The sequence below is a fragment of the Rhodnius prolixus genome, unplaced genomic scaffold, assembly GCF_049639745.1.
Source record: "Rhodnius prolixus isolate KJV_2025 unplaced genomic scaffold, Rpr scaffold_3, whole genome shotgun sequence".
Lineage (NCBI taxonomy): Eukaryota > Metazoa > Arthropoda > Insecta > Hemiptera > Reduviidae > Rhodnius > Rhodnius prolixus.
Window position 1 is genome coordinate 28,084,178 of NW_027411603.1, and position 26,924 is coordinate 28,111,101.

The following is a 26,924-nucleotide window of genomic DNA, read 5'->3' on the forward strand; positions in this document are numbered from 1 at the left end:
ATAAATATTTTCTATATTACCAGGTACATTTAACATACTTTGATTTGAATTATCCTGCCTATTTAACAGTTTAACAATAGCAAGATTCTGAAACAGAAGCGGAACTAAAAAAATGAAGTCTGTATTCAGATAATACAGTGCATCGACCAAAACAATGTAACACATTTTCTATCATTCACTTGAGAATTACCTTGAGCACACTCTTTTTGATGGAGTCCGAAGACTTCGTTATTTAGCTGTAACAGTTAACATCTGATTTTATAGTAACAGCGCAAATCTTTTGTATTTAACCAATCACAGTACTGATAAAACTATTAAAAAGGTGAACTATTGCCTTTTACAGCTCACTTAGCAAAACATTAGGAATATTGAGAGCCCAATCAAAGCAAAGTTCTTGAGGAACGCTACTCATATGAGGTGTGGCTATTAAATAACGAGACTGATTCTGCTACAGAAGAACTATGCATGCGCCAAATCCTAACGACCGACAGCTGTGCAGCGTAAAGCCTTCTCTTTCTATTGCAGCATCTCACGTGTTTGTAGAGAAATCTGTCAGACCAGAACCGTCGTTTGTGTAAGAGGTAATAGTTTCGTTTTGACGAAAACATTATACTACACATGTAGTAGAGCAACGAATTGTCGTGAAATTTCACATGAAACTTGGTGAAACCGCTACTGAAACTTATCTTTTATTAAAAGAAGTTTATGGCGTTGAATGTTAATCACGTGCACGAGTTTTTGAGTGGTTCAAGCGTTTCCAAGATGGCCTAGAAGACGTCGGAGATGATGACCGCCCTGTCGCCCTTCCACGTCCAAAACGGATGAAAATATCGATTATAATTAATCAACATTACTACCGCGAGGGGCTTGCTCAACTCCGTGAAAGAGTAAGGAAAAAACGACCCGATTTGTGGAAGAACAAGTCACATGGTTCTCCATCATGTCAACGCGCCGCATTGTCTGTCAAGACGTTTCTAGCCAAGTACAACATCCCAGTTTTAGGCCATCCGCCTTATTCGCCTGACGTGACCCCATGTGACTTTTGCCTGTTACCCAAAAGTCAAATCTGCATTAAAAGGAACACGATTTCAGTCCGTTGAAGCTGTGAAAGAAAAAGCGGCACGCGTCATGCAGGAGCTGTCAGAAAAAGACTTCCAGCACTGTTTGGAACACTGGTAAATTCGCATGGAGCGTTGTAGGGATAGTGGAGGGGTGTATATTGAAGGTGATAGTAACTAAATATGTATAAATTTAAAATAAAATGTTTTACAGCAATAGTCTCGTTATTTAATAGCCAAACCTCGTATGCGTCAAGAGTGCAGATAAACAGTCACGACCAAGAAGAGAAATTATCCCGGAAATAAACTAGAGTTTGCTCTGGTTTGTTCCAGAGATTGAGCTAAAAAATATTATGCTATTGTCTTCATGACTGGAGTCAAGGAAAGCGGTGCTGAGAGAACTGAAAACTTTTAAAGTATAACCGAAGCATTACAAGCTTCAGAGTAAAGAAAATTAGATCAACCGAGGTTTCTAAATGAATCATATAATTAGAGATGCAGAAGGCACCAAGATTAATTTTTTTAATAAAAAAAAAAAGACCTTGAAAGTTTTTTTTAATTAGTTCCATCCTTTGAAAGACCCCCATATCTGGCGGACATAACAGAGCACAGAGCTAAAATGCAAAGTTATATAAATGAAATTTAGTACAACTACAACATTTACGATGAGTTCTAATTAAGTCTGGTAAATAATTTTTCAGTTATATTTTTGCTATCAGATTTAGCCAAAAAATGAAATAAAGCTCGAGTAAGTTTTTAATTAACTTGGACGATATAGCCTCTCCCCAAGGAGCGTTTTCGCTTCTGTGGAAGCAGTAGAAAAAAATTCGTTTTGTGAAAAAAAGTAGATATAATAATTTTTATTAGTAGTTAAAAGTGTAGGATCTTTAATGTTATCACACCCAACTATTATTCATATTCCTGATTTTCATCCGCAGAGGTCGATTCATCAGTCTGGGAAGAGAATTTTATTTCTATTTATGTACCATTACTAACTAAATTAGTTGGAAATAGGGCAATAAGCCCGTTTGGTTGTAGTCCCCTGAAAAACAAAAGTCAGCAAGTGTAATGTGTGACAGAACATAATTGGAAGTAAAGTTTTCTACACTATGCTGAAGGGATTGACTGACTATAAGAAAAACCGCGTGATGTTATGAACCAGGAATAATAGTTATTATTACTTCTACCGTAAATAAAATTACTACTTAGAATAAAAATCAGTAGAATTGTAAAGAAGTTGAATAATTCAATTCTGGGTGAATAATTCAACCCTTTATATCTTCTACATTTATAGATCTGTGCACAAAATGACTATAGTTTATAATTGAGAAAAACAAAGTTTATAAGAGAACAAAATTACATACGAACACGTGGTTCACAGTGGGAGATATAGAACGGCCATAATTTTACAGAATTTCATGACCCAAAAAATTTTCAACCCTTTATATCTTCTAAAATTATAGATCTGTGTACAAAATAACTATAGTTTATAATTGAGAAAAACAAAGTGTACAAGAGAACAAAATTCTATATCAATACGTGGTTCACAGTGGGAGATATAGAACGGCCATAATTTTACAGAATTTCATGACCCAAAAAATTTTAAATCCTTTATATCTTCTAAAATTATAGATCTGTGCACAAAATAACTATAGTTTATAATTGAGAAAAACAAAGTGTACAAGAGAACAAAATTCTATATCAATACGTCGTTCACAGTGGGAGATATAGAACGGCCATAATTTTACAGAATTTCATGACCCAAAAAATTTTCAATCCTTTATATCTTCTAAAATTATAGATCTGTGCACAAAATAACTATAGTTTATAATTGAGAAAAACAAAGTGTACAAGAGAACAAAATTCTATATCAATACGTGGTTCAAAGTGGGAGATATAGAACGGCCATAATTTTACAGAATTTCATGACCCAAAAAATTTTCAATCCTTTATATCTTCTAAAATTATAGATCTGTGTACAAAATAACTATAGTTTATAATTAAGAAAAACAAAGTGTACAAGAGAACAAAATTCTATATCAATACGTGGTTCACAGTGGGAGATATAGAACGGCCATAATTTTACAGAATTTCATGACCCAAAAAATATTCAACCCTTTATATCATCTAAAATTATAGATCTGTGCACAAAATAACTATAGTTTATAATTGAGAAAAACAAAGTGTACAAGAGAACAAAATTCTATATCAATACGTGGTTCACAGTGGGAGATATAGAACGGCCATAATTTTACAGAATTTCATGACCCAAAAAATATTCAACCCTTTATATCATCTAAAATTATAGATCTGTGCACAAAATAACTATAGTTTATAATTGAGAAAAACAAAGTGTATAAGAGAACAAAATTTCATACGAATACGTGGTTCACAGTGGGAGATATAGAACGGCCATAATTTTACAGAATTTCATGACCCAAAAATTTGTCACCCCTTTATATCTTCTACCTTTTTAGATCTGTGCACAAAATAACTATAGTTTATAATTGATAAAAACAAAGTGTGTAAGAGAACAAAATTATGGAATTTTGTATGGACCAATACGTGGTTCACAGTGCGAGTTATAGAACGGCCACAATCTTACAGAATTTCATGACCCAAAAAATTTTCAACCCTTTATATCTTCTAAATTTTTAGATCAGTGAACAAAATAACTATAGTTTATAATTGAGAAAAACAAAGTGAACAAGAGAACAAAATTCCATATCAATACGTGGTTCACACTGCGACTTATAGAAAGGCCACAATTTTGCAGAATTTCATGACCCAAAAAATTTTCAACCCTTTATATCTTCTAAATTTTTAGATCTGTGCACAAAATAACTATAGTTTATAATTGAGAAAAACAAAGTGTATAAGAGAACAAAATTCCATACCAATACGTGGTTCACAGTGCGAGTTATAGAACGGCCACAATCTTACAGAATTTCATGACCCAAAAAATTTTCAACCCTTTATATCTTCTAAAATTATAGATCTGTGCACAAAATGACTATAGTTTATAATTGAGAAAAACAAAGTGTATAAGAGAACAAAATTACATACGAACACGTGGTTCACAGTGGGAGATATAGAACGGCCATAATTTTACAGAATTTCATGACCCAAAAAATTTTCAACCCTTTATATCTTCTAAAATTATAGATCTGTGTACAAAATAACTATAGTTTATAATTGAGAAAAACAAAGTGTACAAGAGAACAAAATTCTATATCAATACGTGGTTCACAGTGGGAGATATAGAACGGCCATAATTTTACAGAATTTCATGACCCAAAAAATTTTAAATCCTTTATATCTTCTAAAATTATAGATCTGTGCACAAAATAACTATAGTTTATAATTGAGAAAAACAAAGTGTACAAGAGAACAAAATTCTATATCAATACGTGGTTCACAGTGGGAGATATAGAACGGCCATAATTTTACAGAATTTCATGACCCAAAAAATATTCAACCCTTTATATCATCTAAAATTATAGATCTGTGAACAAAATAACTATAGTTTATAATTGAGAAAAACAAAGTGAACAAGAGAACAAAATTCCATATCAATACGTGGTTCACACTGCGACTTATAGAAAGGCCACAATTTTGCAGAATTTCATGACCCAAAAAATTTTCAACCCTTTAAATCTTCTAAAATTATAGATCTGTGTACAAAATAACTATAGTTTATAATTGAGAAAAACAAAGTGTACAAGAGAACAAAATTCTATATCAATACGTGGTTCACAGTGGGAGATATAGAACGGCCATAATTTTACAGAATTTCATGACCCAAAAAATTTTAAATCCTTTATATCTTCTAAAATTATAGATCTGTGCACAAAATAACTATAGTTTATAATTGAGAAAAACAAAGTGTACAAGAGAACAAAATTCTATATCAATACGTGGTTCACAGTGGGAGATATAGAACGGCCATAATTTTACAGAATTTCATACCCAAAAAATTTTCAATCCTTTATATCTTCTAAAATTATAGATCTGTGCACAAAATAACTATAGTTTATAATTGAGAAAAACAAAGTGTACAAGAGAACAAAATTCTATATCAATACGTGGTTCACAGTGGGAGATATAGAACGGCCATAATTTTACAGAATTTCATGACCCAAAAAATTTTCAATCCTTTATATCTTCTAAAATTATAGATCTGTGTACAAAATAACTATACGTAGTTTATAATTGAGAAAAACAAAGTGTACAAGAGAACAAAATTCTATATCAATACGTGGTTCACAGTGGGAGATATAGAACGGCCATAATTTTACAGAATTTCATGACCCAAAAAATATTCAACCCTTTATATCATCTAAAATTATAGATCTGTGAACAAAATAACTATAGTTTATAATTGAGAAAAACAAAGTGTATAAGAGAACAAAATTTCATACGAATACGTGGTTCACAGTGGGAGATATAGAACGGCCATAATTTTACAGAATTTCATGACCCAAAAATTTGTCACCCCTTTATATCTTCTACCTTTTTAGATCTGTGCACAAAATAACTATAGTTTATAATTGAGAAAAACAAAGTGTGTAAGAGAACAAAATTATGGAATTTTGTATGGACCAATACGTGGTTCACAGTGCGAGTTATAGAACGGCCACAATCTTACAGAATTTCATGACCCAAAAAATTTTCAACACTTTATATCTTCTAAATTTTTAGATCAGTGAACAAAATAACTATAGTTTATAATTGAGAAAAACAAAGTGAACAAGAGAACAAAATTCCATATCAATACGTGGTTCACACTGCGACTTATAGAAAGGCCACAATTTTGCAGAATTTCATGACCCAAAAAATTTTCAACCCTTTATATCTTCTAAATTTTTAGATCTGTGCACAAAATAACTATAGTTTATAATTGAGAAAAATAAAGTGTATAAGTGAACAAAATTCCATACCAATACGTGGTTCACAGTGCGAGTTATAGAACGGCCACAATCTTACAGAATTTCATGACCCAAAAAATTTTCAACCCTTTATATCTTCTACCGTTTTAGATCTGTGCACAAAATAACTATAGTTTATAATTGAGAAAAACAAAGTGTATAAGAGAACAGAATTCCATACCAATACGAGGTTCACAGTGCAAGTTATAGAACGGCCACAATCTTACAGTATTTCATGACCCAAAAAATTTTCAACCCTTTATATCTTCTAAATTTTTAGATCTGTGCACAAAATAGCTATAGTTTATAATTGAGAAAAACAAAGTGAACAAGAGAACAAAATTCCATATCATTACGTGGTTCACAGTGGGAGATATAGAACGGCCATAATTTTACAGAATTTCATGACCCAAAAAATTTTCAACCCTTTATATCTTCTAAAATTATAGATCTGTGTACAAAATAACTATAGTTTATAATTGAGAAAAACAAAGTGTACAAGAGAACAAAATTCCATATCAATACGTGGTTCACAGTGGCAGATATAGAACGGCCATAATTTTACAGAATTTCATGACCCAAAAAATATTCAACCCTTTATATCATCTAAAATTATAGATCTGTGCACAAAATAACTATAGTTTATAATTGAGAAAAACAAAGTGTATAAGAGAACAAAATTTCATACGAATACGTGGTTCACAGTGGGAGATATAGAACGGCCATAATTTTACAGAATTTCATGACCCAAAAATTTGTCACCCCTTTATATCTTCTACCTTTTTAGATCTGTGCACAAAATAACTATAGTTTATAATTGAGAAAAACAAAGTGTGTAAGAGAACAAAATTATGGAATTTTGTATGGACCAATACGTGGCTCACAGTGCGAGTTATAGAACGGCCACAATCTTACAGAATTTCATGACCCAAAAAATTTTCAACCCTTTATATCTTCTAAATTTTTAGATCAGTGAACAAAATAACTATAGTTTACAATTGAGAAAAACAAAGTGAACAAGAGAACAAAATTCCATATCAATACGTGGTTCACAGTGCGACTTATAGAACGGCCACAATTTTGCAGAATTTCATGACCCAAAAAATTTTCAACCCTTTATATCTTCTAAATTTTTAGATCTGTGCTCAAAATAACTACAGTTTATAATTGAGATAAACAAAGTGTATAAGAGAACAAAATTTCATACGAATACGTGGTTTACAGTGGGAGATATAGTACGGCCATAATTTTACAGAATTTCATGACCCAAACATTTTTCACCCCTTTATATCTTCTATTTTTTTAGATCTGTGCACAAAATAACTATAGTTTATAATTGAGAAAAACAAAGTGTATAAGAGAACAAAATTCCATACCAATACGTGGTTCACAGTGGGAGATATAGAACGGCTATAATTTTACAGAATTTCATGACCCAAAAAATTTTCAACCCTTTATATCTTCTAAATATTTAGATCTGTGCACAAAATAGCTATAGTTTATAATTGAGAAAAACAAAGTGAACAAGAGAACAAAATTCCATATCATTACGTGGTTCACAGTGGGAGATATAGAACGGCCATAATTTTACAGAATTTCATGACCCAAAAAATTTTCAACCCTTTATATCTTCTACCGTTTTAGATCTGTGCACAAAATAACTATAGTTTATAATTGAGAAAAACAAAGTGTATAAGAGAACAGAATTCCATACCAATACGTGGTTCACAGTGCGAGTTATAGAACGGCCACAATCTTACAGTATTTCATGACCCAAAAAATTTTCAACCCTTTATATCTTCTAAATTTTTAGATCTGTGCACAAAATAGCTATAGTTTATAATTGAGAAAAACAAAGTGAACAAGAGAACAAAATTCCATATCATTACGTGGTTCACAGTGGGAGATATAGAACGGCCATAATTTTACAGAATTTCATGACCCAAAAAATATTCAACCCTTTATATCATCTAAAATTATAGATCTGTGCACAAAATAACTATAGTTTATAATTGAGAAAAACAAAGTGTATAAGAGAACAAAATTTCATACGAATACGTGGTTCACAGTGGGAGATATAGAACGGCCATAATTTTACAGAATTTCATGACCCAAAAAATTTCCAACCCTTTATATCTTCTAAAATTATAGATCTGTGCACAAAATAACTATAGTTTATAATTGAGAAAAACAAAGTGTACAAGAGAACAAAATTCTATATCAATACGTGGTTCACAGTGGGAAATATAGAACGGACATAATTTTACAGAATTTGATGACCCAAAAAATTTTCAACCCTTTATATCGTCTAAAATTATAGATCTGTGCATAAAATAACTATAGTTTATAATTGAGAAAAACAAAGTGTATAAGAGAACAAAATTTCATACGAATACGTGGTTCACAGTGGGAGATATAGTACGGCCATAATTTTACAGAATTTCATGACCCAAACATTTTTCACCCCTTTATATCTTCTACCTTTTTAGATCTGTGCACAAAATAACTATAGTTTATAATTGAGAAAAACAAAGTGTATAAGAGAACAAAATTCCATACCAATACGTGGTTCACAGTGGGAGATATAGAACGGCCATAATTTTACAGAATTTCATCACCCAAAAAATTTTCAACCCTTTATATCATCTAAAATTATAGATCTGTGCTCAAAATAACTATAGTTTATAATTGAGAAAAACAAAGTGTATAAGAGAACAAAATTTCATACGAATACGTGGTTCACAGTGGGAGATATAGAACGGCCATAATTTTACAGAATTTCATGACCCAAAAAATTTTCAACCCTTTATATCTTCTAAATTTTTAGATCTGTGCACAAAATAGCTATAGTTTATAATTGAGAAAAACAAAGTGAACAAGAGAACAAAATTCCATATCATTACGTGGTTCACAGTGGGAGATATAGAACGGCCATAATTTTACAGAATTTCATGACCCAAAAAATTTTCAACCCTTTATATCTTCTAAATTTTTAGATCTGTGCACAAAATAACTATAGTTTATAATTGAGAAAAACAAAGTGAACAAGAGAACAAAATTTCATATCAATACATGGTTCACAGTGGGAGATATAGAACGGCCATAATTTTACAGAATTTCATGACCCAAAAAATATTCAACCCTTTATATCTTCTACCGTTTTAGATCTGTGCACAAAATAACTATAGTTTATAATTGAGAAAAACAAAGTGTATAAGAGAACAGAATTCCATACCAATACGTGGTTCACAGTGCGAGTTATAGAACGGCCACAATCTTACAGTATTTCATGACCCAAAAAATTTTCAACCCTTTATATCTTCTAAATTTTTAGATCTGTGCACAAAATAGCTATAGTTTATAATTGAGAAAAACAAAGTGAACAAGAGAACAAAATTCCATATCATTACGTGGTTCACAGTGGGAGATATAGAACGGCCATAATTTTACAGAATTTCATGACCCAAAAAATTTCCAACCCTTTATATCTTCTAAAATTATAGATCTGTGCACAAAATAACTATAGTTTATAATTGAGAAAAACAAAGTGTACAAGAGAACAAAATTCTATATCAATACGTGGTTCACAGTGGGAAATATAGAACGGCCATAATTTTACAGAATTTGATGACCCAAAAAATTTTCAACCCTTTATATCGTCTAAAATTATAGATCTGTGCATAAAATAACTATAGTTTATAATTGAGAAAAACAAAGTGTATAAGAGAACAAAATTTCATACGAATACGTGGTTCACAGTGGGAGATATAGTACGGCCATAATTTTACAGAATTTCATGACCCAAACATTTTTCACCCCTTTATATCTTCTACCTTTTTAGATCTGTGCACAAAATAACTATAGTTTATAATTGAGAAAAACAAAGTGTATAAGAGAACAAAATTCCATACCAATACGTGGTTCACAGTGGGAGATATAGAACGGCCATAATTTTACAGAATTTCATCACCCAAAAAATTTTCAACCCTTTATATCATCTAAAATTATAGATCTGTGCTCAAAATAACTATAGTTTATAATTGAGAAAAACAAAGTGTATAAGAGAACAAAATTTCATACGAATACGTGGTTCACAGTGGGAGATATAGAACGGCCATAATTTTACAGAATTTCATGACCCAAAAAATTTTCAACCCTTTATATCTTCTAAATTTTTAGATCTGTGCACAAAATAGCTATAGTTTATAATTGAGAAAAACAAAGTGAACAAGAGAACAAAATTCCATATCATTACGTGGTTCACAGTGGGAGATATAGAACGGCCATAATTTTACAGAATTTCATGACCCAAAAAATTTTCAACCCTTTATATCTTCTACCGTTTTAGATCTGTGCACAAAATAACTATAGTTTATAATTGAGAAAAACAAAGTGTATAAGAGAACAGAATTCCATACCAATACGTGGTTCACAGTGGGAGATATAGAACGGCCATAATTTTACAGAATTTCATTACCCAAAAAATTTCCAACCCTTTATATCTTCTAAAATTATAGATCTGTGCACAAAATAACTATAGTTTATAATTGAGAAAAACAAAGTGTACAAGAGAACAAAATTCTATATCAATACGTGGTTCACAGTGGGAAATATAGAACGGCCATAATTTTACAGAATTTGATGACCCAAAAAATTTTCAACCCTTTATATCGTCTAAAATTATAGATCTGTGCATAAAATAACTATAGTTTATAATTGAGAAAAACAAAGTGTATAAGAGAACAAAATTTCATACGAATACGTGGTTCACAGTGGGAGATATAGTACGGCCATAATTTTACAGAATTTCATGACCCAAACATTTTTCACCCCTTTATATCTTCTACCTTTTTAGATCTGTGCACAAAATAACTATAGTTTATAATTGAGAAAAACAAAGTGTATAAGAGAACAAAATTCCATACCAATACGTGGTTCACAGTGGGAGATATAGAACGGCCATAATTTTACAGAATTTCATCACCCAAAAAATTTTCAACCCTTTATATCATCTAAAATTATAGATCTGTGCTCAAAATAACTATAGTTTATAATTGAGAAAAACAAAGTGCATAAGAGAACAAAATTTCATACGAATACGTGGTTCACAGTGGGAGATATAGAACGGCCATAATTTTACAGAATTTCATGACCCAAAAAATTTTCAACCCTTTATATCTTCTAAATTTTTAGATCTGTGCACAAAATAGCTATAGTTTATAATTGAGAAAAACAAAGTGAACAAGAGAACAAAATTCCATATCATTACGTGGTTCACAGTGGGAGATATAGAACGGCCATAATTTTACAGAATTTCATGACCCAAAAAATTTTCAACCCTTTATATCTTCTACCGTTTTAGATCTGTGCACAAAATAACTATAGTTTATAATTGAGAAAAACAAAGTGTATAAGAGAACAGAATTCCATACCAATACGTGGTTCACAGTGCGAGTTATAGAACGGCCACAATCTTACAGTATTTCATGACCCAAAAAATTTTCAACCCTTTATATCTTCTAAATTTTTAGATCTGTGCACAAAATAGCTATAGTTTATAATTGAGAAAAACAAAGTGAACAAGAGAACAAAGTTCCATATCATTACGTGGTTCACAGTGGGAGATATAGAACGGCCATAATTTTACAGAATTTCATGACCCAAAAAATTTTCAACCCTTTATATCTTCTAAAATTATAGATCTGTGCACAAAATAACTATAGTTTATAATTGAGAAAAATAAAGTGCGTCTTGTCGGGTTGTCAGGAAGAGTTCTAGAAGAAAGATTTTTAGCTAGAGGATTTATATGAGATTGCAGGTTGAAGTGGAGTTTTCTGTATCTTGTTTTAGCAACTTGTGTGACAAAAGAAATGTTAAGCTCAGTGTGTATATAGTCAGGTTGGAGTCATAAAGAGGAGCGTGTACAATAGTTCGTAGTATTTTAGATTGAAGAGATTGAATCCTTTGGTTGAACCCCACAGCTCTATTCCATAGACCCAGATGGGTTTCAAAATAGAAGTATAAATCAGTCTTTTGTAGTCCAGAGAGAGTTTTGATCTATTGTCTAAGAGTCTTTCAAGTAGTCGATAGCGTTTGTTCAGTTCTGTTCTTTTAAGTCTAGTGTAGGGGTTCCAAGAGAGTAGGTTTTGTAAAAAAAATAATCAATGATTAAAAAATGTTATTCAACAAGAAATTATTGGATTACGAGGTTTTTACCATCTAGCAAATTTTACGCTCTATTCGTTGTCAGGGGTGACGTAGTCCTCAGTTGAGCAAGAAGGGTGAGTGTGCCCCTTTCTGAAATATTTTTTTTAATTAATTAATTACAGAACTTATACTCAACAGACGGGAAAAGTTAATTAAAGCAATGTAAAGTGATCTGCACGCAAAGTCAAGCCTAGGATGCTCGTTTAGTTTTTTATTTTTATTAAGCAGATCAAGTATTCTGAGTTTTTTATTATTTTTCTTTTATTGCAATCATTCAGCACGTGATGGAACTCCTCATTCAAAACATTTTATCTTTACTCATCTCAAAACACTTGATTTCAACAAATTTCAATTTCGAAAATTCCATAAAAATAAACTAGCCTTAACAAAAGCAAAACTTTTTAAATACCTTAAAATACACTATTTACATTACTAAAGTACATTGACAGTTTAAGGTGTAAATAATGCAACTGTTATACGAGTATTTGTTACAGTTAATTTAGCAGAGAAAAGAGAAACAATTCGTTGCAAGAACAACAAACGGTGCTGCCTAACTCTGTGAGGTTGCTAAAACACAGCAACATATCTAATAGAAGTATTCTCATGGCAGAACAGGGTTGCTAGAAGACAAAACACCACTAGCAACCTCAGCAATAAATTATTAATAGATAATTTTTTCGTGACGTTTCACTGTACAAATTTGCTGGCTAAAAATAAATTATATATCTTAGTAAAACCTATTTTTCTGCAGTTAAATCTTGCAACCATTATTTTACTTCAGCTTTCAGTCAGTCGGCTAATGTATTTTTTTACTTATAAGTACATAAAATTAACTTAACTAAATATTACTGATCTAAATTTTAATGAAAATTTGACGATTATAGAGAGCTACGTTTTTAAAGTGATTCTAAAGTATTTGGTATGTGAATCAGATGAAAGAAGTAAATGAAGCTTTTCAGAGGATGAGCCTTGTGATAAACTTCAATTTAATGGCTAGAAGTGTTCGTTACTGGTGGATTGCAATTCTCTTGACACCACAGTGGAATTAGTGTTCTATCTTTGATGCATACAGCAAGTTAAAGTAGGAATAAGCTGTATTCATAACCTGAAATAGATTTTCAGTTTAGTATAATGAACATGTTGGTAGATTTATCCATTATTAATAACTTGTTTTCTAGCAAATAAAAGAAAATATTACACTGACATTGCTAAAAGTTTCAAAATTCACCGGCACTAGTCTTCCAGCAAACATCACCAACGGTTTCTGAGCTCTCATCATCATTATCATCAAATAAGTTACTGCTTCTTTTTTAATGTAATACCACTCCACAGAATATAAAACTATTGATAGCTTTTCGTTCTGTAAAAAAGAAGTGATTGCTATAATTCTATTATCTGGAACATATGGAAAGTGTTATTTCGTTTTCATATTTGTTAGATGAAAAATTTAGTAACTCAGGACATTTTGCGGTAGTAATGCGGTAGTAATGCGGCCTCAAGTGAATGCCCAACTGCTGCAGCATTAAATTCCTCATTTTAAGGTATCTAACAAGTAAATTCTTTTAAATTATTTATTTCTTCATAAGGAATATTTTTCATTTCTTGCCAGTTATTTTTTCTTATTCACAAATTTAATAATCAATTAACAAATATAAGAGAGAATAGAAATAAAAATTAAACTGGTGCCCTCTGAAATGCTGAGAGTATAAATAAAGCTTCATATTTTAACAGATTGATTACAGTAATTATAGATATTGTTTAACTGCTGAATAGAAGTAACAGTAAAAAGTTGTAAAAATTTGTCTTAATATGAAATTCCTGGAGAGCAATATTCTTTAAGAAAGATTTTTTTATTTATTTGATTTTAAATAATTACTTGGTGTCCTTCTAAACATACCAGGATATACGAGGGTCGTTTGAAAAGTCCGTGCAAAGTCAGAGAGATAGCACCACTGGCGCGTATCGAGGTTATGTTTAGTTAGTAGCATCTCTTGGAAGAACACACACCAAGTTTCAGCCAGATCGGTCTATTTCTTTGTGTTTGGCATTCGTTTGAATCGAGGAATTCGAGTGATTTTCAAAAAATGGACGAAAAAGAATTTCGTGTGTTGATTAAACACTACTTTATGAAAGGCAAAACGCCTCAGGAGACTAAAGAGAAGCTTGATAAACATTATGGTGACTCTGCACCTTCGATTAGAGCAATTTATAAGTGGTTTCAAAATTTTCGGATTGGCCATATGGGCACAAGTGACGCTGAACGTTCTGGACGCCCTGTTGAGGTTACTACTCCAGAAATCATTGATAAAATCCATGATATAGTGATGGATGACAGAAGAGTGAAGGTGCGTGAGATTGCTAGTGCTGTGGGCATCTCGAATGAACGGGTACATAATATTTTGCAACAACATTTGGACCATGACAAAGCTATCCGCAAGATGGGTGCCGCGATTGCTCACGCTTGACCAAAAACGAAATGGTGTGAAGTGTTGCAAGGACGTTTTGCAGCTGTTCCAGAAGAATCCGCAGGACTTTAAGCGTCGTTTCGTCACTGTGGATGAAACATGGATACATCACTACACTCCTGAGACCAAAGAACAATCTAAACAATGGGTTACCAAGGGGGAATCTGCGCCAAAAAAAAGGCGAAGACCGTTCCTTCGGCCGGAAAGATTATGGCGACTGTCTTTTGGGATTCGCAAGGAATAATCCTCATCGACTATCTGGAAAAGGGTAAAACTATTACAGGTGCATATTATTCATCGTTATTGGACCGTTTGAAAACCGAGCTGCAAGAAAAACGCCCACGATTGGCCCACAAAAAAGTCCTTTTCCATCACGACAACGCACCAGCTCACACCTCAGCAGTTGTGGTCGCAAAATTAATGGAAATAGGGTTCCAACTTGTTTCACATCCCCCCTATTCTCCAGACTTGGCTCCCTCGGACTACTATTTGTTCCCCAATATGAAGAAATGGCTGGCGGGAAAAAGATTTTATTCAAACGAGGAGGTGAATGCAGAAACGAATGGCTATTTTTCAGACTTGGACAAATCCTATTATTCGGAAGGGATCAACAAACTAGAGCAGCGTTGGACGAAGTGTATAAGCCTAAAAGGAGACTATGTTGAAAAATAAAAAAGGTTTACCCCAAAAAATTAAGTAGTTTTTATTTTTGCACGGACTTTTCAAACGACCCTCGTATAGTTAGATTAGAAGTAGAGTAAGCTAGCTATAATGTTGAAAGAAAAATAGATTGATGAGGTAAATTGTTGATGCCGAGTAACAGCGTGAAGAAAGAGGCTACACTCTCTTCTAGCTGGACAAATTAGCTTGTATGATGGACATTTCAACCGGAGTTCGCCAAATTAGGTAGCTAATTTCTAACATAGGTTTCGGATGGATGTTATTAGAACAATAACTGAACCTGGACTGAACGAAATCAGAAAACATAACCAGAGGTTATTGGACCGTTATATTTTCAGCTCAATTCAAGGTGATTACAGAGAGAAACTTTTCGCTTAGAGTACTATTTATACACATATCAAATTAGGTAAATATGTTATAAATCTTTTTGCTTATCAAGCGAATAGCCTTTCAATAAACTAACGAAAATAAGCCAATTAAGGTTAGCATGTGATAAACTTGATATTTATTTTAAAGGAAATAGGTTCAGCTGGAATGCTGAAGATAGATGTACAATGATAATTCGTTGGAAGAAGAGATAGAGGCGCATTTCTTTCACAAGTGCCCATTAAATAATTCGTTACCAAAAAGCTAGATAGAAAAAGACGTTAACCGTTTATTAATACAAAAAGAAAATAATATTTTGATCCAAAGTGGCACCTGCCACTTTGAAATTGACAGCGTCCAGTTAGTAAAATATGCCATTTTTGTTTTTTTTGTTTTTATCACAAACTGCTCTAATATTAAAATTTGAAGTCATCAATGACTGAAATTAATAAGATATTGGTTAAGAAATCCAAATGGTAAGGAAAGAAGAGGGTTCTTCTTGTGGGCAATAGTGCAGAGAAAAGTTAAACTAATGCAATACTTATACCAAAATAGATAAATAAGAGACCTTAGCCTGAAGTTTGCTGTTAACATCTACTTACTTGTCCCATTCGTTCTCCTCACCAACAAATACAGTCAGATGACCCAAGCCTCACGCATAATGGTTATACAAATTACTGCTTGCCACATTTCTTCACCTCACAAACAACTGCATACCAGATGACCCAAGCCTCAGGTGTAGTGATAACATCTACTACTTGCCACATTTGTTATTCTCGCCAACAAAATACTTAAAGATGACCCAAGCCTCAGGCATAATGCTCATACATTTTACTGCTTACCTCATTTGTTCATCACACCAACAAAACAAATATGGGTCAAATTGACTCAAGCCTCAAAGCAATGGCTTAAGCCTTAAATATCTTACTTACTGCTTGCCTCATTTGTTCTCCGCACCAACATAACAATAATACATTGAGAACCTCCCCGATGCCCAAAATGAAAGCAGTAGCCATCGAGCCAATAGCACCGTTTCCCTGGAAAAGTTTTAGTTTTAGTTTATTGTGTGAATATTTAATCTAATAAAAGGGAGTTGTTCTCCTTCATATGCTCTTTTTTTCTGCCCTTCTAAACAGCAGCACAAATTTATTTAAAAAAAATTGTAAAAGATTGATTGAATTCAATCATTCACGAATCAATCATGCAATGTTTTTTTTGCGTGTATGTACTGATAAAGTAAAAGCTGGAACTCTGATAGAAACCTCCTTTTAGTAGGTGTAAGAGCAAGATGGCACTTTAGTCACTTAGGGAAGCTTTAACCGCTTCTTTGTGCTAAATTTTAGCAAAATCGGATTTAGCGTTGTAAAAGATTAATAATAATAGTTTTAGAGAAGGCCTTACCAGCGTGGGGCAAACTCGTTTATTTTAATTGAAGATAGCGTCGAAATGTATAAAAATGCAAAACTACGTCACTTTTTGAATCAAATAACACTTCATTGAATTGAAGAAAACAGGCTCACGAAACGATAATTTTAAATGATTGCAAAACTTCCCCTTAGTAGATGTAAGAGCAGAACGTTACTTTAATGGTACGTAGGGGAGCCCTAACCCTTTCATCCTGTCAAATTTCATCAAAATCGGGCCAAGATTTACAGAGTTATTAGTAATAATAATTTTGGAGGGGGCCTTACATAAATGAGGCTAACTCTTCTCCCATCCGATATACAGCGTCGAGACACCCAAAAGGCACATCTACATTAAATTCCGAATCGAATGACACCTCATTCATGAAAATCGGTTCGCGAGTTTAGGCGCTACGCAGTTTACAAAAAAAGGTAACAACAAGAAGAACAAGAACATTTTTTGAAAAAGTCGTTTTTCTCATTTTCGGCAACTATTTTCTCAAAATCTATAAGATCTGGGTTGTTGCAAAAAATTACAGTTTTAAAGGAGGATTTGCACTATATTTTAAAGAAAATTTGGGAATTTTATCTTTTATAGAAAAAGAGTAAAAAATTGTCAAAGTTGGGTGTTTTTCAACGTTACGCTTTTTCGTGCAGTTTTTGACGGTCAACCCTTATACAACTGCCCTACCGGACAGTTTTAATGTACATATATAATACATACGTGGTGCATACTTACAAATATCATTAAAAACCCACTGATGGCAATCACGATTGATGCGACAAAAAATGCCACAAATACAGCAATAGAAATTAATCCATTTAATTCATGAAAAGTTCTGAAAATAATCGATATTTATGAATGATTTTATTGTTTTAAACTGAGCCTACAAACTACAATAATTATTATAAATATAGGGATAATAAATAAGAATATGAACATGCATTCTGGATAAAATGTCGCTTTAAATGAGTTAGTATTCAGTAGTAAAATATAGCTTGATGACTTTTATGGAAGGCTTGATTTGAAAAGATGGAGGTTGAAGCAGCAGGACATTAGTGATTGAAGAAACCTTGTGCTTTGGAGGACTGTTGTGTCAACAAAAAGAAAAATAACAAAAACCATCTGAAGAAGCTTCAGAAATAAATAATTAAATTTACTAAATTAGATAAAGTTACTTAACTGTAATATTTTCTGATGATGTATTACTGTTTCTTTTAGACAATGTTGTACACACTTCATAAAGTTCGCGTTATATTTTAATTCTTTAAAATTAATGTGACATTCAGTATCGATATTATGGCGTATTTTGTACAATCGTATTGTCCTCTGTGGTAAACGTTTCAATGCAATCATTAATAGTTCCAATTCTGTAGTGACAAATTGTGAAACGGTTAACAGAAGAATATCGCCGCCAATCACAACCACAGTTATACAATATGTGCATAACAATTCCATGAAGAGTGACATTAAATAGCCGAAGCTAGTGTGAGTGCCAAACGGAGACCACAGCGGCAATGGCAGATTTAAAGACACTCCTCCAGGGCTATAAATTTCTTCTCTAATATTGCTAGCAAAGAAATTATCTATCGCTGGAGCCAATATTGCTGTAAATAGCCCAGCAAATATTAAATATATGATTATCAAATGCAGTAAAAATTTTTTCTTGTTTTTCAGTTTATTTTTAACATTTTCCATTCCTTGTTTTGTTTCTTCATCATAGGCGCCAATGTTTGATCCCATTAAATAGTGTATTTGTTCAAAATTATTTCTAAAAATATTTGTTGTTGTTATAACGAATAAAGAAATTATTTGCAAAATAACAAAATGTATAGCCTGGCTTGATATTAGATTATCCTCGGGTATTCGTATCGCTGTCTCCGTACAGATAAGTAATTCGTAAATAGCTACGCATCCCATCAATATTAAATTTATTATACTTAGACATTTTTTTGTTGGAGTTCGCATGTCAAGATAAATACAGGACATTTGCATCAGATACCAATATTCGTTGTATAAGATGCTATCGACCAGATAGTCTAAGTTGGGCTTCTCCTCCATTGTACACTGGACAAACACTTCACAGTGACTGTGCTTTTTTAAAATTCTTAAATTATTTACTTTAGAAAAGATAATTTTCCTGCCACATTAATACTGAACTGTAAATAAAAATTCCGTTATTTGTTTGTTCTTCAATATTAATACTGTGTACCAGGAGTGCTACAATTATAGCAGTTATTAATATTTTATTAGGACGTCCATCATTACCAAAAATACTCGCAACTTTGTTTTTTTTAGTTTATTTTTCTTTCTTATTAATTTTTAATAATAACATTCTTATTCTATTTTGACAACCATTATCAATATAGCGACCGCATTTTTAAGTACTTCTGTGAATAAATCTAAAATCTTCGTTAAAACACCTGCATGACCTCGAAATTTGACGGATTTAATATAGAAGTGAAATATTTATTTACTCGACTTGAAATTATTAATAAGTCATCAACCAAAAGTAGTATTTGTTCAGAAATTTTACACTTATAAATTGCCTCTGCAAAAAGCCTAAAGTTTAAAATTAATAAAAAAACTGAAATACCATTTTTGTTTGGCGGTTATATCATCTCCGTTGGAAGCTTCACCAATTCTGAATTCTGCTATCTATTTTGAAGAAATTAGTCCTATCCCCAGATTTCAGAAACCCAAGCAAACTCGAAGAAAGAATCAAACTTGCTGTAGTCCTTACGACGTTGGAGAAACGGTAGGCATTGAGAAAAAAGGCTACTCTGCCGACAAAAAAAGGGGGAAAAGTACTGCAGAAAAAGAAAAGGAAGGACAGTTCATCTTCAGCATCCTCCGCTCCCGATAATTTGGCAATGACCAGTGGTGAGAGTGACATTGAAGAGGAGGACAATGATTTTTGTATTGAGTGTAAAGGATATTTTTATGATAGGAAGGGCCCAAAATGCGATTAGCTTCAATGCATAACATGCAAGAGATGGCTACATGAAATTTGCAGCAAAGACAATTTGCATTGCAAAAAATGTTAAAAATTAAACAAAAAATGTCTTTTGTTCGGTGTTCCTTCCCCTCAGTGTTTAATGAGAATATTTTGCTGTTTACCTAACATTAAATTTGTAATTTTTTCTTTCTCAATTTATATCTTAAGATATTGTTGCATCTTCCCCCGCATCAACTGGCATCTTCCCCACATGATGGGGGAAGATGCCAGTTTTGACAAATTTCATTCAAATGCATTTTTAATGGTTTTGCAATTAATCTAATATACTAATATATATATGTAATTAAAGAATAAAGAACAACCTGGACGTTGATACATTTGGTGTTGTTTTTCGATAACCCAGTTTCCTACAAAACGGAAATAAGTGTTAAGTCTGGCATCTTCCCCCCACTTACCTTACATCAGGATGCCTCATTTTATGATCTTTTCTTCAATGAGTTTGGTTAACTAAATACAAATATTTGTTTATCAATTGATTAATATAACTGATAAATAATCAAATTTAATGAAATCATAATGAAAATAGTTTGAATCAAATTTTGGCCATAAATGGTAGAGAAAAAATGAAAACGCCAACAAATTGGTTAGATAAATTAAATAAAGCTTTAAACTTAAATGCGAAACAGATAACAACTGTAATTATTATAGACAAATATTGAAAGATTTGTACCAAGGTAGACTTATTCATAAACCAACTTGAGAAAAGCAGTTAATTAAAAGAGGTGTCGGCGTTTTTTAAGATTTGTTTTCCATTCCAAGAAGAAATAGAAATATCGAGTTACAAACTTACTTTTTGTTGAAGAATTGTTGCATTTCGAGTTGCTGTCACATCTGAAACCTAATCTCTTTTTTCAGCGGAAAAATGTTCTTCTGCTACATGATTTCGCACTTGGCGTCAGCCTATTTCAGTAATTAATGAGCTGAAATTAGAACTTTGCCATCAACCTGCTAATATTACAGACATTGCTCTTTAGGTCTACCACTTATTTTGTAGCAAGGCTCTTTTTTTAGGAGTAAACATTTTACTACAGAAAAGGAGGTTAAAAGATGGTTACTTTGAATTTGTTGCTCAAAAAGAACTTTTACTTTGGTACCAAACAATTCTTTTTCACACAGTGTGTCTACTTATTTGCGAAACTCCATTTAAACCAGTTTTAAACCATTATATCTAAGACACTTTCATGGAAAACCTGATTTTTATAAGATTTAAAATGAGAATGTTGACCTTAGTTGTTTAAAATAAACCTACCATATAGTTAATAACCCGGTGATATTGAAAGAATGGGCTAAAGTTCCCAGTAATCATATTATGCATCTAAGGATAAAATGTTAATAAAGATGTAGAAAGTGGTAAAGAAGTATAGAACTTGCTGTCTAAAAAGCCAGCTGCCATCTTCTATTTCGCCTTATCAGGACGTTTTACTTTAACTGTGTTCTTTAGATGGCAAGGCCAATACCCTTTATTTGACTTCTAACCTTGATTTGCTTGTTTGTCTCCGTTGGAAGCTTCACCAATTCTGTATTCTACTATCTTTACATCAGGATGCCTCGTTTTATGATCTTTTCTACCATGAGTTTGGTTAATATAACTGACAAATAATCAAATTTAATAGCTTCTTACAGCTTATACAGAATGTTCTGGGTTTTTACAAAGTATTAGGAGTGAGTTTTCACTAATAAGTGTTGTTTTGAGGTTGTGAGTGGCAAAAATATTTATGAGCTGTTATTTTTGAAAGTGGTATAAGTCCAATTTAAAAAAAAAATGAGTTAATGGTAATTTCAGTAAGATATAGACACATTCTTTCCAAATTTATAATAATACATTCAATGGAGTACGATTTTTTTTATAAAGTCAACAAAAGAATTTTGACTATCAAATGTTATCACAAAAATATTTTTTTTGAAAGTGGAATAAGTCCATTTCTAATAATTATAATTAAAACAACTTTCTTATTGCAATTATTTTTGATTATTGCTACTTCAGGTATTTTTTTTATTTATATTATTAATGAAATATTAGGAAACTAACAGCAATGAAGTACCAAATGAAATTAAAGTTATGTGGTTAAGAGTAAAGTAATACTTTTATTTTAAGGGGTCTTCGCGTACCTTATGATGTAACGTTAATAAAGGCCAAAGATTAAAATCTATTGAGATCTAATATTTTCTATCAAGACTCTGCAGAACTGTCGGCGACCATTAGAGTTGTCAGGATTAAATAAAATAAGGTTGCTGAGACAGATAAAATTAGCTGTAATATTTGTCATTGCGACAGTAATAACCACATTTCCCATGGCTGGGGTTGCATTATTTGTCAAGTTCCTGGAGTTTATAGCAATTATTACAATGAATTATTGGGCAAAAGTCATTACCAGTAATAAACAGAATATTGATTAACTATAGATCACCATTTTTGGCAATCCATCAGGCATTTGTGAACAGCTGGTAATAATTAAATTTAAGTATCCAATTAGGTTTCTTATAATTTCTAATTTATATTCTCCCCTACCAGCATTTTTGGAGCATTATAATAATTCAAAAGATTGTACTTAAAAAATGAAAGAAATACTAGATTGCAATGAGTCACATGAGGGAGTTAATTGACCCCAATTTAGTTAGGTAGTGACCCATACTAATTGTCGTAGAGTAACTTATTGAATGTTATAGTTTAAATAGGTAATGCGTGTTATTTTACACATCAAAGAATTTTGTATTCTAAATTCTATATTGCACGAAGCAAAGCAGTTACATTTGTACTCTCTTATTTTTCTAAGAATTAGTTTTTACAAGACTCTGTCTGTCAATGTTTATGGATATGCGTGGTAGTATGTGAGTATCACAGTGAATTGCAGGAAGTACTAATTTGATATTTCGAATCGGTGCCGCCATTTGGATCCGGCAATAAACTTTTGTACAACAACAGTTTTTTTGGTGGGGATTTTCCTCTAAAATGGCTACAACGATTTTCTCTATAATTGATGTTGTTAGCTGTAGATGAGCTAACAACATCAAGTATAGAGCTAGATGAATAATTATTTTATACATTTTTTAATATTTTTTTTTTTTTTTTTTAATCTTTTATTGCAATTAGTTGTTGCAACAAGCAAATACGGTGAAAGGGAAAAGAAATAACTGGAAATCATGATTGGAGAAGGCACCCAGTGGTGCCACTCCAGTAAAGTGCTTAAGATAAGAGAAGATCACGAGGCCATCTTCTCTTCAATCTCCTTAGAGGATTACCTGGTAATGTGGAGGAAGATAGGTGTTCTATGAGAGGGTTAGGATGAGCTGCTGTAGAGGAATGAAATTTGAAGAAACGAGTGTTAGCAAGTTCTGTAATGAAAGGGATTTTGAGGTCATTATGGATAGTGAGGTTAGATACATAGAACGGAGCGTTAAGAAGTTTTCGAAGTATTTTTGACTGTAATGCCTGGAGGCGTAGTGAGTTGGAACGCTTAGTCGATCCCCATACTTCGATGCCGTATGACCAAATGGGTCGCAGTAACATTAGATATAAGAGTCTTTTGTTATGTAGGTTAAGTTTCGAACGTTTGTCAAGTAGTCTAGCGAGAAGTTTGTAGCGTTGGTTAGTTTGTTGTCTTTTCAGTCTAGTATGGGGATTCCATGTCAACCGTTTGTCTAGGTGCAGTCCAAGGTAGCGTACTTTGTCCACAGCTGGTATAGGAGTGTGGTTCAAGATGACAGGAGGTAGGATTTTCCGTCTGAGAGTAAATACTATAAACTTAGACTTCGTAACGTTGGTTTTGATTCTCCATTTGAAAAGCCAGTCCTGTAAGTGGTTGACGTGTGTTTGTAGAGTTCGTGTAGCGATAAGGGGATCGTTTTTTAATATAATATATATTTTGTTTATAGTGCTCAGCGAATAAATTTGGGTACTTTTCTATGCTTTAGCAATCTAACTAGGACCTAGAAATAGTAATGGTCGAGTCACCGAAACTTTACCCTCAAAACAGGACAGTTTCGTTCAAAACAGAACGTACCTATTTTTTGGATTTAGAATCGTTGAAAACAATTTGTAAATATCCACACACCTACATCATTATTTTTGCAACGATGACGTAGGATTCTGAAAAATGTTGGTGTTTCATAAATAAAAGGCAGAGTTCTGCCACTCCTGTAATCGACCAATTATCTGACCGGATATTGGAAGTTTTATATCATTTGTGTTTCACTTTGAATAAAACTGTTACAACGTTCTCACTCACCCTATACCGCGTGATCATCTTCCTACAATTATTTAGTACACAGAGAATTGAAGAGGAAATTAATACATTTGAAGGTAATACACCAAACAGAAATTAGTTTAGCTTGAATTTTAAGTTATAGATGTGAAGTATAACTCTGGCATGGACACGCCCTACTTTTGCTTTCTACAATTGTTGAAATTCTAATTTTAACGGAGCATATTTAATTTTTACTACCAATGATAATATAAATTTTATTACTTAATATCCAAACGTAAAATAATGATTTTGGCTTCCTGTTTTGGCGGTACTGTATTCACACTCATTTTCACACTCATGTAAAACACAGATAATTTTCTAAAAATCCCAAACTCCTACCAATATCGCATTGACGATGATCATATTTCGGTTCCTCAGCACTCCTCGTTCGATAAGTTTTAGAGTATGCTACATCTTACGGATAAAAACCATTTCTATTTTAATGGGCTAAAAACGCTGATAAAGACTATGATTCTTCAATAAAAAATTGTTATAAACACTTTGCCTTTTATTTCAGATCATTTTTCTTTAAAACTAATATAAGATTATTAAAGTTCTATCGTCTTGACTGTACCATACACTTTATAACAGAAAGCTTGCTGTTACCCATACAAAACTTTTGTCTTTTACTTATGAATAAGTTTATCTCAATTTTTGTTTTTAGAATAAAGTATTATTAATGTACGTTTATGATACTCTCTTGTTTCATAAAATATACATACTTAGATGCATCGAAGAAGTATCTCGATAAAAGCACTTATTTAGGTTGATATAACTTTTTTCATTGTTTACCTAAATATTGTTCTGTCTTTTGTACGTTCACTAAAGGCAAGATTTCTTTCTTATCTTCCTTTTAAATCCTTTTTTTTTCGTATTTACTTCTTATATTTACATCTTAATTGAGTTTTTTTATTGCAACAGGCTTAAAATGAAAAGAAAGCTTAATTTTCTATCCTACATTACTTAAATTGTTTAGACTTTAAAAGATTTAATCAAACTTTTTCATCTCTAACCTGGATTCAGGATAAGCCGTTAATGATTCGTCCTTTCTGGTTTCCATCATTTCCGCGAAAAACATTAGAACAAAATTTTAAGGCGGCCCACTTGCGTTGGGGGAACAACAATGATGCAAATGCAGGACAATAATTTTATTTTACGTGCATACAACAATTTTATACCAGTACATACAGATTGGCTACTGATTCTCGATCACCAATTTGTCTAATTCTTGCTTCTTGTAAAACAATGCAGGACACCTTCCACTTACTTTTCAAAGTGATTTATTTTAGTTGTAAAGATTTTAAAAATCTGTAGCGAGTTTCAGTAAAATTTAGTCATGAATGCAATTGCCTTTTCATACACATAAGTGAATGCTAGTTGCAAACCATTATTGTTCTAGACAAGTCGATCACGAGGTCAGTTTTAGTCGATCGTCGATCGCTCGCAATGTCTGGGGTAATATTCCGTGTACCACAGACTTTGAAGCGATTGTAGAAGGCAAAACTTTTTTATAATAAATTTTTCATATTTACGAACAAATAGTACAACTACTTACTCAGTGCAGTTGATAAAAAAATTAAATCGCATTTTAAGTTAGTAAAAATATATCTTGAAAAAGTGTCGGAAAATTGAATTTTTTAGGTACCGCAAGTGCGGGAATGCTGCTATCAAAAGTTGGGTCTGGAAATTTATTTTCTTCTTGAGCCAATATCTCGAAAACTTAATAAGTCATTTAAAAAAATAATATATTTTACTTATCTACCCATACCTCGCTGGAATGCACCTTATACTGAAACACAGCGTATAAACATAGTATGCATTTCACACCCCTTCTTCCCCCTTAGACTACGCCTATGACAACAAGTCGATCGCGACACAATTTTAAGATAAAAAGTAGATCTTACATACAGAAAAGTTGGCCACCCCTGTTCTAGACAATTCTCCGTTAATTTTAAAATGTCGTTAGTCTCGACAAATTATTTCCATATTCTACCTTTACATGTTGAGCATTCAACTGCTTATATTTTGATCCTCTTATCACTATGAATTTCCAGGGCTGACAGGTTAGCTACAGATATTCCATTTTTTAGTGCTTTTGTGGCCGAATGAACATGTCCTCGAAGTAAGAAATCACCAAATAGATGCAATATTTTTTTACAGATTCCCAACAATTAAATGCAATAGCTGTTAATTAAACAGTTAAGATTCCGAATTCCAGTTATCCACTTAATCTATCTTATGTAATCTAAAACCTCCTATTTCCAAAACAGCGAAAAATGAATATTAATGATATTCATCAACTATTTTCCTCTCATATCCTAACGCATGCAATATTCATCAAACCGTTAAAACATTCAGCAGGATAAAAGGGAAACGTATTGCCCTAAAATGTATCACTTACGTTAGTATGCGGATGCTATTTGGAGCTCTCTTTTTATATTTTGTAAAGTTTTGTATTTTATAACGTTTATTCTACTTTATTTAAACATTATTTTTCTGTAAGGTTATTCTATTACTATTACAAAAATAGTATAAAGGGCGTAGTAGGAATT

At 32.3% G+C, this 26,924-nt stretch overlaps 2 protein-coding genes across 5 annotated transcripts in view; one reads left to right on the top strand and one right to left on the bottom strand.

Annotated features, from left to right (window-relative positions):
- moody (G-protein coupled receptor moody) overlaps positions 1 to 26,924 on the top strand; it is an 86,895-nt gene that overhangs the window by 18,562 nt on the left and 41,409 nt on the right. The window lies entirely within an intron of this gene.
- LOC141452852 (odorant receptor 10-like) lies at positions 12,579 to 21,182 on the bottom strand. The gene is made up of 5 exons (XM_074125307.1): positions 20,919 to 21,182; positions 17,848 to 17,947; positions 16,638 to 16,742; positions 13,398 to 13,553; positions 12,579 to 13,298 (listed from the first exon to the last, which is right to left on the bottom strand). Exons 1-5 carry the CDS (start codon positions 20,939 to 20,941, stop codon positions 13,239 to 13,241), a joined length of 444 nt encoding a protein of 147 aa, XP_073981408.1. The 5' UTR covers positions 20,942 to 21,182; the 3' UTR covers positions 12,579 to 13,238.